The sequence below is a fragment of the Prionailurus viverrinus genome, chromosome F2, assembly GCF_022837055.1.
Source record: "Prionailurus viverrinus isolate Anna chromosome F2, UM_Priviv_1.0, whole genome shotgun sequence".
NCBI lineage: Eukaryota > Metazoa > Chordata > Mammalia > Carnivora > Felidae > Prionailurus > Prionailurus viverrinus.
In genome coordinates, this window is record NC_062578.1 from 80571206 (window position 1) to 80585298 (window position 14093).

At 51.9% G+C, this 14093-nt stretch overlaps 1 protein-coding gene across 4 annotated transcripts in view; it reads right to left on the reverse strand.

Moving 5' to 3' along the window:
• AGO2 (argonaute RISC catalytic component 2) overlaps nucleotides 1–14093 on the reverse strand; it is a 116581-nt gene that overhangs the window by 59925 nt on the left and 42563 nt on the right. For 2 of the 4 annotated variants that reach the window (XM_047842384.1, XM_047842386.1), the window contains exon 2: nucleotides 4896–5091. In XM_047842384.1, the coding sequence (XP_047698340.1) occupies nucleotides 4896–5091 (196 nt within the window). Of the gene's footprint in view, nucleotides 1–4895; nucleotides 5093–14093 lie in introns of those variants that run through there. The other 2 variants (XM_047842385.1, XM_047842387.1) reach the window with 2 other exon arrangements.

Genomic DNA, 14093 nt, shown 5'->3' on the forward strand with positions numbered 1-14093 from the left:
GGGAGGTAAAGTGATCTTAAAGACATCAATAAAGTTACCTGAATTGAAGAAAGAGGAGGAAAAGATTTTTTTTTTTTTTTTTAAATCACAGGCTCAACGATCGGGAGACAACATAAAAATGGCCTAGAATACACATAACTGCAATCCTATAGAGAAGAAAATGGGGCAGAAAAAGTATTTGAAGAAATGATAGCATTTCACCCAAATTTCCTGAAAGATATCAGCATTCAAATCCAGAAAACACCAAGAAGGAAAAAGAAAAAGAAAATCGCAATTAGGCACCTCAAACTGCTGAAAAGCAAAATTAAAACAAAATATCCAGAGGAAAAAGGACAAATTACGTACAGGAGAAGTACAAGAAGAAAAGTAAACTGAAGCTTCATCTGAAATAACGAAGATTAAAATTTTAATGAAGATGACAACTTTAAGGTATTAGGGGAAAAAATGTCAATTTGGAATTCAATATTCTCCAGCAAAATATCCTTCAAAGATAAGGAGGAAATAAACACATTTGTAGATCTCAAAAAGGTGCTGGAAGAATTCATCACGGGCCCACCTGCACAACAGGAAGGGCTAAAGGGCATTCTTCAGGCTGGAAGGGAACGACGCCACGTGAGAACCCGGATCCGCAGAGAGCCGAGTAAGGCTCATTTGTGGCTGAACAGACCATTTTCCCAATTTCTTTAAAAGAGCAGCATCGCACCATGGAATTCATAATGAATAAAGAAGTAAAATGCATGACAACAATAGCAAAAGGACAGAGGAGTAAGTAGAATTATATTACTATAAAATTCTCACAGGGGAGTCATCTGGGTGGCTCAGGCAGTTAAGCGTCCGACTCTTGATTTCAGCTCAGGTCAAGATCTCACGATTTGGGAGATTGAGCTCCACGTGGCGCTTTATGCTGACAACGTGGAGCCTGACTGGCATTCGCACTCGCTCGCTCTCTCTCTGCCCCAGTCTCACTCAAAATAAATAGACATTTAAAATAAAAGAATAAAAAACACAGATATAGAAATTTAAAAAAATAGCAACCACAAAAAATTAAATTTAAATTTATGTTACATTTAAGCAAACGTAACATACCCGATAAAATCAAGAAATAAAGGAAGTCCCCATTATATGATATCTACAAGGGACACACTTGGAGTACGTACACACACAGGCTGAGGGTGTAAAAGCTTGTACAAAGTTGTACATCAGCTAAACAGCAAGCTTAAGAATGGCCATGAGATTGTATTAATAATCAGAATTACAAAATACAGAGAACACTTCCTAGTGATAAAGGGTTCAGTTTATCACAGAAGACAAAAAATCATAAAAATGCGTACCCCTAATAACAGAGCTTTGAAACACAGCAAACAAAAACAGTACTAAAGGGAGAAACAGACAAAACCCACACCATACTCGGACAATACGACGAGGACGGAGATAAAGAACTGTCGTGACGCTACAGACCAACGCCAACTACTACTCAAATCCCCACACCCGCCAACCACAGGACACACATTCTCTTCAACCGGATGAATAACACTTACCAAGATAAATCACATACTTAGCCATAAAATAAGTCCCAACAGATTTCAAAAGGCTGAAATCTTACAGAGTATGTTCTCTAAACTTTATGGTTATGGTTTGTGGAATTAAATTAGCAATCAATATCAACAGGTACCAAAAACAAAACAAAACAAAACAAAACAAAACAAAACAAAACACCAAAGAGTTAAAATTTGAACACATCTCTAAAAACAACAAAACCCCATAGATTATAGAGAATTCACAAGAAAATGGAAAATATTTTGAATTAAAATTAGAATGTATCAAAATCCGTGGGCTATAGCTAAAATCAGGCTCAGAGGGACATTTATAGCTTTAAACAAATGGATTGGAAAAGAAGGAAGGTTTAAATTTAATGATCTAACCTCAAAATGAATAGAAGGATAATAAATATCAGAGAAAAGAAAACGGACAGACGGGTGGATTCAACAAAAGAGAAAAATCAACAAGGTAAAAAAGCTGTTTCTGTGAAAACATGAATATCATTGACAAACCCTAGCAAAGTTGATCAAGGTAAAAGAGGAAAAAGACAAATTTAAAGTATCAGGAATGAGGCGCGCCTGGGTGGCTCAGTCGCTTAAGCGTCTGACCAGCTCAGGTCATGATGTCGTACTTCATGGGTTTGAGCCCTGCGTCGGGCTCTGTGCTGACAGCTCAGAGCCTGGAGCCTGCGTCCTCTCTATCTGCCCCTCCCCTACTTGTGTGTGTGCGTGCATGTGTGTGTGCGCACGTGTGCATGCTCTCTGACAAAGTCAGTGGAACATTTAAGAAGGAAATTATACCAATCTATCTTTCCTCTTGGGAGTTTTGGGAGGAGGAGGGAACATGTCCCAGCTTTTCACAATGCCACATGCCCCTGCTATCAAACCTAACAAGAAAAGTACACACCCATGTCTCTCAGGAGCAGAGGCACAAAAATTCACAACAAAATGCTAACAAAGTACTGCAGTATATAAAAATAATAAGTCATGACTAACGATGCATATAAAATAATACATCTTAACTCCGAGAAAATCCAGCCACTCTAACGTAAAAAAAAAAAAAAAATCAATGTAATTAATACACCTCCTTAATAGGAGGTAGGAAAAAAGGAAGAAAAACTATATGATCATCCCAAGAGATCCAGACAAAGCATTTGACAGAATTCAACACCCGATGATGAGAATACTTCTCAGCAAATCAGGGAGAGAACTCCCTCGGTCTGATAAAGGGTCTCTAAGAAAATCCTGCGACTAATAGAATACACTACAGGTGAGAGAATGAATGATTCCCCCTTAAGAGTGGAAACAAGGCAAGGATGTCTGTTTTCACCACATCCATTCACCATTATTTATAGTGGATTTCTTAGCCACTGCAATAAAGTAAAAAAATGCTTTAGAAACTGGAAAAAAGTAAAACCGTCTTTGTTCGAAAGTAACAAAAAAACTTTTTTAACATCTTGAAAGTGCACAATTAAATGGTTTTAGTATATTCACAGGGTTTTTGTCTCCCTTGGAGCACCACAATCTAGGTTTTGAACATTTGTCATGACTCCAAAAAGAAACCCCGTACTTGTCAGCAGTCACTCCCTGAGAAACTTCCCTCGTGGACAACGCAATTTTAAAATACAATTTGTAGTAACATCAAAGAACACAGCACACTTAGAATAAAACGGAAGACCTCTATGATGAAAAGTACCAGTAAGTTCTGCAAGAAATTAAAGTAGACCTCATGAATGGAAAACATAGCCATGTGTGTGGACCAGAAGATTCAACAGTATCCACTTTCCCCAAATTTATCTACAGTTTCAAAGCAATCACGATAAAAAAAATTCCAGGGAACTTTCTGGTAGCAACTGACAATCAATTGATTTACCGCCCCCCCCCCGCCAAGGGGGCCCAGGTAAATCAATGATGAAAGAAAAGTCTTCTCAACAGACCCTTACCTCCCACCACAGACAAAAATTAATCCAAGATGGATCACAGGCCTAAATAAAAAAACAAGCCCAAATTGTCTGCTTAAAAAACAACAACAACAAAAAAAGAGTACCTGTACCCTTCAGATAGGCAAAGATTTTTTGGAGAGAACACATAATATGGTAACTATTTTCAAAATTTTATAGATTGGATGTCAACAAACTTAACAAAATTCTGCTTATTGAAAGACACCATTTAGAAAGTGAATCAGCAGGGGCACCCGGGAGGCTCGGTCAGTTAAGTGCCCAACTTTGGCTCAGGTCATGATCTCATGCATTGTGGGTTTGAGCTCCACGCTGGGCCCTGTGCTGACATCTTGGAGCCTGGAGCCTGCTCCAGGATTCTGTGTGTGTGTGTGTGTGTGTGTGTGTCTCTCTCTGTCCCTCCCCTGCTTATTCCTTCGCTCTCTCTCTCTCTCCTGTTCTCTCTCAAACATAAATATTAAAAAAAAAAAAAAAAGTGAAGTGACAAGCCGCAAACGAGGGGAAAACACTCCCAATACTACAGACCTGGACCTTAAATATAGTAAAAACTCCTATAAATCAGGAACAAAGAGACAAGCCAGGGAAGAGGCTTCGACACTTTATTAGAAACACTATGTGACACTACATAACGTGTAAACATAATGTCATTACGGTTATAAGCACATGAAAAGGTGCTCAACTCACTAGTTACCAGGAAATGGAAATTAAAACCCCCAAAGAAACCATGAGACTGAAACGCGAAACTCCAGGAGCCTGGCCGTCCCACGTGCTGAGCGGGACGGGGCGCGCAGGCCCCACGCCACCCGAGGGAGAATGAGGCGGTGCGACCACTCTGGCGGCCTCTCGTGCAGCTAAGCCTACACCCACGCTGGGATCCAGCAATTTCCCTCCCGGGTATTCATCTCGGAGAAACGAAAATGCACGTCCCCAAAAGACTGGAAGAACAACGTTCATCGTGGCAAAGCCCAGACAGCCCGAGCGTCCGACAGGAGAATGAATAAAGAAATCACGAAATATTCCTCGGCGATAAAAATAAGAGGCTATTAATACACGGCAGTGCGGGTCAGTCCCACAAACACCAGGCCGAGTCTAGGGAGCAGGTGGGGCGAGACGATCTCACAGGGCAGAAAGGGACAGAACAAAGGGACGCGGAGCACTGGCCTTACTTAGCGCTGGGATCGATGGAGAGGGCAGGAGGCAACGGGCACGTGCACACGTTCGTCAAAGCTCACTTGACAACTGTATCCAGACACAAGGAAACACACAAAACATTTTTCAAAAAGGAAACGCCAAGGGACACCTCCGGGGAAGGAGCTGCCGGAACGGAAGTGTCGATTACTTTAACGCCGGGACCCGCGTCAGCCGGTCGAGACCGATGAGGGATGAGAGGACGGAATACCTGTTGACTCTCCTCGGGCATTTCTCCGGCTTGATATCCAATTCATAATGGTAGATGTCAATTTTTGGAATGTCCATTTCAAAGAAGTTGGCCTGTAACTTGATTGTTCTCCCGGAGGTCCCGAAGTCGGGTCTGGGTGGAGGCTTGAAGGCATATCCTTGGATGGGTGGCGGTGGCGGCGCAGGAGGCGCGAGCACTGGAACGGCCAAGAGAACGCCCGTTACACAGAGAAACACCAGCTTTCCCGGAGCGCTCGCGAGCCCCTCCTGTGGGTGACCCGCCCCTCCCAGCCCTCAAGGACCCCCGCTGTCCCACGTGCCCCCCATACGCTCACCCTCGCCTCCTCCTGCCTTGTGTCCACCCGTTTCCTGGGAAACCCTGACTCTCGTGCCCCTGGCCCTGCCAGGTCTGCGCCTTCACCCAGACCCCCTGCCAGGCTCCGGGGACCCTCTGCCCTTCGGGGACACGTGCCACTACACCACGCCCTCCCTTTCCAGGCCGTTCCTCCCTTGCTCTGCCCAGATCCTTGGAACGTTGGGTTTTCTCTCCCCAGCCCCCGTCATCTCTCATATAGGCTCACAGACGGTTGACGCTGCATCCACAATTAAACCACGGTCCGTGCCTCCATCGGTGAGGCCGTGGCCCACGCCCTACCGTGACCTTCCCCACACGATCTGCACGCACAGCCGAACACACGACTGTCCTGATTTTACCTGCTTCCTCTGGAATCCATCCGTTCCTATCCATCCCTCTCTGCCCCTGCTCGGGGCCCCGTTTCGCCCTGACAGGCAGTTAGGGAAGCCTGCTAACGGGGTCTCGGCATCCAGGCAACCCCCCCCCCCCCCGCCCACCACTTTCCGCCCTCCAGGCCAGAGGGTCCGATCTCCACGGGTCCAAGCACCTCCACGGCTGCCCAGCTGCAACAAGGAGCCCTCACGTCTGCGAGGTCTGGCCTCAGCCTGGTCTCTGGCTGCTCAACCCAAGACCTCCTCGACCCTGAGGACCAGCCTCACTCTTCACAGCTCCCTACTTCTCCTGTCTCTAGCCTGCCTTGTTCACATCTCCAGGATAAATCTGCTACGCTGAGCTGGAATCCCAGCCGCCTCTCCAGCTGGACCTGAGCGACTTGAGGACGGTCTGCCTCCCCGACGGCCTGAAAGCACCTGGTGCACGAGAAAAGGCCAGAAACACCTGGTCAAGCTCCGGAAGCTGGGGTTCAGACAGGTAAGGGAGGGATGCCAAAGTCACTCAGAAAGCGTCCTTACAATGGACCACCGAAGTAGGAAGGAGGATGTTTAGGACCTCAAGAGACAAGAAAGCCGAGCCTTCCTGACGTCAACACGCGTGCGCGCACCCGGCCACACCTGGCCCCAAGCACCACTCCCCACGTGGCAGCAGGTATTCCAGCGGCTTCGGACGGACGGCTGTGTTCGGGTCGACACGAGGACTCCACTTTCCGCGCGATCTCTCCCGCCCCTGGAAACCACAGTTCACCCCTTCTCTGCAACAGACCAATGCCACATTTCCACAAAGGAGGGGGTCTCAACCCAAACCAATTCTTTACTTAAAATGCACTGGAGGGGCGCGCGGGTGGCTCAGTCGGTTGAGCGGCCAACTCTTGATGTCAGCTTAGCTCGTGATCCCAGGATTGTGGGATCGAGCCCCAAATCGGACTCCAAGCTGAATGTGGACCTTGCTTCAGATTCTCTCTCTCCCTCTGCTCCTCTCCCCTGCTCATGCTCTCTCTCTCTCAAAAAAAAAAGAAGAAAAAAGAAAAAAAGAAGAGCTGGGGCGCCTGGGTGGCTCCATCGGTTAAGCGTCTGACTTCGGCTCAGGTTACGATCTCTCGGTCCGTGAGTTCGAGCCCCGCGTCGGGCTCTGTGCTGACAGCTCAGAACCTGGAGCCTCCTTCCGATTCTGTGTCTCCTTCTCTCTCTGCCCCTCCCCCACTCACACTCTCACTGTCTCTCTCTCAAAAATAAACATAAAAAAAATTTTTTTTAAAGCGCTGTAGTAACTCACTGTGTATTTGCTGTGTACACTGACGTTCCTTCTTTGCATACGAGAGACGAGAAAGATGGGGCAACGTTAATTATCAGAAAAGGAGACAATGCCAACAGGGCACTACCCATATGTAACTAAAGGGACGAAAGTCATCAAGGTGGTGTCCCTCCTTCGTTCCTATTTAAGCCATTGATTTAATCAAGGAATGTTCCCTCCTGCCCCCAACCCTCCCACATACAGTAGAAAGAAACTTCATCCCAATTCAAATGTTCAGCAATTATGTTAGTAAAGTTCAAACTGCCGCTTAGAAAAAAACCAATTAAAAATTTTTCCAATAACAGAATACTCTTAAATTTTTGCTCACGTTTTCTTTTTTTTTAAATCCTCTTTATATATAAAAAAAAAATCCATGTACTTCAATCCCTACTGACATTTACTAGAAACAAATGACGGCTACTAAAAATAAGCTGTTTTTACTGCATTTATGACCTAGAAAAACCCAGAGTTCTCGAATTGTTTTCTGTCTTGTTCTCGATGAGAAAATGAACATGCTTAAAGGTTATTAATCTCCCTGAGTTACGCCATCCGGAAACCTGCAGGTCTGTCTCACTGAGCACCTACGACCCTAGAGAATGGTATCTACAGACCTGCACACAACACGCCGTCCCTGCCACAGCATGCTCGCATGTCCCTTAGGGGCTGGGTGATGCTCCTGGGACCGGGGAGACAGATATAACCCACGTGTCGCCTCCCAGGACAGTGTCTGAATGTCATCTGACAGATCAGGCGTGTTTACTCCTCGTAAGCGCAGCTCACACGTGATCCTTTGCACTACAGACCCTGACCGCGTCCGGGGGTGGGCTCCACTCTCGCCCAGCTCTGTCCCCTGAGGAGAGCCCGCTAGCACACGGTCCCCGCTCTCAGGGGACGCCTAGCCAGTGAGGGGAATCTTGTGAATACAGGAGCGCAGTTAAACCACAGAAGTGACACCTGTGCCCCAGGAAATGTCCAGCCACAGAGCCAGAGGCATCTGGTGCCCAGGGTCCATTCCAGGAAGCAGAGTCATATCTGCACTGAAGGGCTCTCCAGTTTACGAGGGGCTTTCACATACTTCACTGTGTGTCACGGTCACGGAGCAAAGGTGCTCCCTTTGAAAAGCGAAGCCGTCCAAGGCTCAGACGGCAACAGAGAGTGGTGGTGCCCAACTCTGAGCCAAGACTTCCTCCTGCCTCGAGCAGCCATCCGGCCCGGCAGACGTGGGTGATTTTACTTGCCTCCTATCTAACCGCTGGCACAGAGATGCCTGGAGCCCAGTTCTCTGCTTGGACCTACTTCCCCCACCTGCAAAGCACGAATTCCTCACACATGTGCCATAGAAAACATGGAAAACTGTCCACTGACTTGTATTAATGAAAGCAGCAGAAAAAAACGCAACGGTAACACATTCATGAAATATATAACTTCACAAGATATTTCTTCCTTGCGTCTAGCTTTTCAATTTCTTTTTAATGTTTGTTTATTTTTGAGAGAGAGAGAGTGTGTGGGGGAGGAGCAGAGAGGGGGAGACAGAATCGGAATCAGGCTCCAGGCTCTGACCTGTCAGCACAGAGCCCGAAGTGGGGCCGGAACCCATAAACCACGAGATGATGACCTGAGCCGAAGTCAGATGCTTAACCGACTGAGCTACCCAGGCACCCCGCTTCTAGCTTTTAATAATGAAAATACTGAGAGCTCATGGGAAGATGTATGGAGTATACAATCACAAGTGAAAGCTCTAACAGTTTTCTTTTTTTTTTTTAAAGATGGTCTGTATTTTAATTTTTTTTTCAACGTTTATTTATTTTTGGGACAGAGAGAGACAGAGCATGAACGGGGGAGGGGCAGAGAGAGAGGGAGACACAGAATCGGAAACAGGCTCCAGGCTCTGAGCCATCAGCCCAGAGCCCGACGCGGGGCTCGAACTCACGGACCGTGAGATCGTGACCTGGCTGAAGTCGGACGCTTAACCGACTGCGCCACCCAGGCGCCCCACTCTAACAGTTTTCGAAGCAGAGTAGGGCGAGGCCCCAGCAGCTTTATTTTTTTTAAGTTTGTTTGTTTATTTATTTTCAGAGAAAGCGAGCACAGCAGGGGAGGAGCAGAGAAAGGAAGAGAGAGAATCCCAGGCAGGCCCCATGCTGTCAGTGCAGAGCCTGACGTGGGGCTCGAACCCATGAACTGCCAGATCACGACCTGAGCCAAAACCAAGAGTGTGGCAATTAACCGACTGAGCCACCCAGGTGCCCCGAGGCCCCAGCAGTCTTATGCCTCCCTGCCCAGCCTCGATCCTAGGAGAGATCTCAGATCCGTGTTTGTACTTTACAGAGAGTCAGCCTCGAGCGTGGAGCGCCAACACAAGCGGGACTCGCGAACCAAACGCCAGAGAGGACCCAACGCTGGTGACGCTGCCCAGAAGCGCCCGTGCGTGAGGAAGGGGCAGGACGGCACACGGGGGTAAGGTCACTCTCGCGGGACGGTCAGCTCTTGGCCCCAACAGGTGGATGACGTTCCAGCGTGAAAGCCAAATGCTGCCGGAAGCCAAATGCTGCACAGCACACACACCTTCACCACAGTTGGCACAGACTGACTCTGAAAATTAATTCCAGTATCGCCTAGAGATGAACTGTCCAAGCACACCCGGCCCGCGGCCCCCTTCCCCTCGCCGGTTCTGCAGCAGGAACGGAGTCTGACTGCAGATACGCCACAGCGCGGAGCAGTGGGGGCAGGGGGACCAGCGGGACCCCGAGCCCACCGGGCCCGGTACTGGCGAGCAGGGGCTCCGGAGAGGCGCGGTGCCTGTCGCGGCCTCCACAGCCTTGGGCACCGTCAACATCCACTGAGTGAGTGAGAGCCCGAGGAGGAGGAGGAGGAGTAGGAGGAGCAGGATCTGGGAGCCACCCCAGCGCGGCCATGGCTCCGAGGGTCCACTCAGCAGGGACCTGGCCTCCAACCCGGCCCTGCAGGAAGACCCCACCTCCGCCCCAGCTGTGGCCAAGCGGCCAGCCCGTGCCAGGCCAGGCCATCCTCCCGACCTTCCAGGTTCTCCCCCTCCCCAGCTTCTCCATCCTTCACCGAGAAATCCAGCTTCCAGCTTCCCGTGAAAGCTGTGCGGCGACGCCCAGGCCCGCACCCTCCGCCCCGCCCCCAAGTTGCCGCCCCCCCCCCCCCCCCCCCCCCCCCCCCGCCTGTGGCTCCACAGACAGTTCCGCTGGGAACCGTCGGTGCTCCCTCCACACTGGGGGGGGCAGGATCCGGGGGTCGGTGCTCCCTCCACACTGGGGGGGGCAGGATCCGGGGGGGGACGGGGGACGGAAGGGCAGCCCCTCCCTTCTCACCCAGGAGCCCCGGATGGTCCCAGCTGGAAGAGACCCAGTTGAGGGGGAGGGCGACTGTAGGCCGTCACCGACTCCTCCGCCAGCCCCCACTCCCGACGGGGGAGGTCCTGGGGGCAGGGCGCCCGAGAGCCTGAAGGCGTCAGGGAACGGGGGCGGGCCACGAGTGTGTGAGGAGCTGCTACCCATAAGTCAGCACGTGTGTTTAAAAGATCCGTTTTCAGAGCCACAACTCAATCAGTGAAAGGGAAGCATAGTGAATGAGTAATCGACTTCCTGTATGAGTAACTGGGCCGCAGCAACCAGGAAGTTTGGGTGTTTTTTCCAGAAGCCATGGAAGGCTGGCTTGTCCTTGCGTTTGAAGCGAGGCTTCTGCGGGACGGCGTGGTCCTAGAGAAACCCGCCCCACGGGGTCCAGACTGTCACCAACCTGTCAGAGGAGGGTCCCAGATCAGGCTGTGGGACCCCGGCCCCGGCAGCCCCCTGGGCAGGGTGGAGCTCTGGTCCCACCCTCCGCCTCCGTATGGGACGGAAACGAGGGACAAGGAACTGGGGTGACCAGAGGAGACAAGTGAAGGTCTGCTGGACGTCCTCAAACGGGTGGGTGCCCTGGGTGGGGGTGGGAGGCGCCCCAGCAGCTCAGGGCCTATCGGCGCAGCGATACTGCTAAGAACTTTCTCTCAGGGCTCTGCTCATATCCAACTCACTACCTTTGGTGTGGCAGGGGTAACAGACTCTCAGCCCTGCAGTAAAGGCAGGCAAGCGGGGTACAGAGCACCTGGGGCAGGGAGGGGCCAGGTCACAGGTGGGTCCTCAAGGAGCAAGTGGGCAATGTTGGGAGGTTCCCCTGCCTGCGGCCACCTAAGCACCCCCAGCAGGCTGGTGGAGGAGGGCAGCTGCTCTGGGCTCACAGCTCACAGCGCAGGGGCTGGGGCGACACCTCCAGGCACCGGGCAGGCGCAGGGGAGGGGCCAGGAGGGCACCAGTGCCCACCGTGCCCAGAAGGAGGTGTTGCAGATGGGCTCCGGGCAGGCTGGGGCAGGGCCTGCTGTGGAGATCTTTCAGGCCCCTGAGAGAGTGATGCCCTAACCCCACCGAGAGGCCCGTGGCTCAGGCTTCAACCCACACAATCTACCTTTCCTCTCTCCTACCTGGAATTGGGAGGTCGCAGAACCGAGGATCCAGAGACACTCTGACCCCTTTGCTATATGATGAGCACTGTGGCAGGAGCAGGGTACAGGTTTCAGTCTCCTGGGGGAGAGGAGACACGGCCGGCCACACTAGCGGGGCGCCACAGCACAACTTCACGCACAGCTAGGAGCCCCTCCGAGAGGAAGAAGGTGGCTCCCTTCCAGAAAATCTCACACGCATCTTATCTCGTGAAGGATGGACCAGATAACTGAGAGCTTGTTGGGGGGGGGGGGGGGGTGGGAGGGGCACCCAGGATACCCCACCCCTCACCTGTCTTCTTCACCTGGCTAGAGATCATGGAGCACCTTCTAAATTTTTTTTTTTTAATGTTTATTTGTTTTTGAGAGAGAGAGAGAGAGAGAGAGAGAGAGAGAGAGGGAGAGAGAGAGAACGTGAGTGGGGGAGGAGCAGAGAGAGAGGGAGACACAGAGTCCAAAGCAGGCTCCAGGCTGTCAACACACAGCCCAACACGGGGCTTGAACCCACGAACCATGAGATCATGACCCGAGCCGAAGTCAGATGCCCAACCGACTGAGCTACCCAGGCGCCCCTCACGGAGCACCTTCTAAAGCAAAGCAGCACCTGCAGGTGACGGCCCCCTGAACCAATGTGTCTTTGCCTGCAATGGTAGACACAGACTGGGTGACTGCTTTCACTTACTGTAGTTTTTAGAACAGAAGATACAGAAAAACACGGAGAAAATACAAGGCCACCGGAGATGGTCCTGTTGAAATGTCGGTCTTCTACATACCCATAGGACACAACATGTGCACCCGTGCTAACACAGAATCATGCAGACTTGTAGCGGCTTCTTTCATTTAACATCATATTATACAATTCTCCGAAATGAATCTTTAATGACCACATTACTCACTGAGCCATCTCCTGCGGATGCATTTCAGTGGTTTCCAAATTTTCATTTTAAAAATGAAATGCTGTGCCGACGACCCACGTAGAAACATCTCTCCCTACATCCTCGAGAGGAAGCAGGGGCCAGCGGGAGGGCTCAGTGCACAGGCGGGCCACCCTCCACAGCTTGAGCCGTGTGGCTCCCACCGCGTCCGCCTTCTCCCTGCGCCCTCCTGGCCCACCCTTCTCCCTACACACTGAAAACACAGCCCACCTTCACCCCTCCAGGCTCCCAGCCTCGAGAACGATGGACTCACTGACCAATTCATCTCCTCAATCTGACCCTAGGCTGCAGGCAGCAACCCGGAGCACCGGGGGGGGGGGGGGGGGGGGGGCAGGCAGAGACAGAACAGAACCAGGGCCTAAGCCCAGATCCTGGGCCTCAAGGTCTATAGGACGCGAGCCTGCAGGGCTCCCCTCCCAGTGCTGCTGCGGAGCCCCACCCTGCCACCTGCCGCCGTCCCTCACCTCCGCCCTCCCTGCTACCCTGCCCAGCAGGTCAGAGGCCCCCTGACCACTGGCACGCCATCATTTCAAGGCTCGGCTGGGGACGCGTGCCTCCTGAGCCCGCACACAGCAAAGCAGGCCTTGGGGGCGTCCTGGGCTCCCCACCATGCCGAGGGCCCTTCCAGGACACATCGCCAGGAGCTCCCAGCCGGGGATCCACGCAGCCAGCTCAGAGGGTCTGTGAACGGGACGGAGCAAGTGACACGTAGCGCTTCTTTCCATTATGAACACAGACACGTGGAGACACTGGGACCCTCACGTCATGTGGCGGCCGTTACACACACCACAGAGCAAGTCTGAATTCACGGCTACTTCAAAATCATGAGATTTATGAGGCCCGCTGGTGGGCCGCTTACAAAACGTGGTAACATTTGCTGTCATATTCTGATGACTGTATCTCGACATGACCGGCTTTCCTGGTCATCCTACACATTTTGTTCTGTGCCTTGAAAAACAGGATTCTGGTAAGGGACCCGCCCATCGCCTTCACCAGACTGACAAAGGGGTTCGTGACCCCGCATGCCTGAGAACCGCCTGCTGTCAGGGGACGGCACAGCCTCATCTGGAAGCAGAGGAACTGGTGTCTCAGTTCCTCCCGGTGTCTGTGGCCCTGCGGAGGGCGGGAGGGTCTGCGGACAGCACCACGCCCTGCGGGCCTCAGAATGGGGCTGTCTCGAGGCCGCCCCAGAGCGTCTGTCCCTGACGAGACGTGGGCTCACGGCTCACTGGCTGCCATGCCGGCTCCCCAAGCCCGTCACACAGGCTGCCTACCAGGCAGGGGCTCGGAGTCGGGCCTCGGAAAGCACACGTCCCGCTGCAGACTCGCGACACGGCCTCGTGTTTACGACGCGAGGCCAATCTGTGTCCCAGGACCCGAGCTACACGCGGGCCCAGGAGTCAGTTCGGGGGAGGCCGCTGTCCCCGGCAAGTCCGTCTGGTGACCAGCACGGAAGGCAAGCAGCAGACAGGCATGGCTGTTCGGAGAAGCCCTTCGTTTCTGCTGTTTTCTAAATCCTTAAGCAGGTGGAACGGAATTTCCAAAATCCCTGCGTGACCCATTAGGCCTGGGCACACGCGGGCACACGCAGGCACACGCGGGACCACGCGGCTGCGCCCCCACCCCCACTGCCCGCCTGCGGTGGGGCACCAGCTCACGCCATCAGGCCAAGAGCAACAGCCCCGACCACAGATGACACATAATAAATAGCAGAATTTG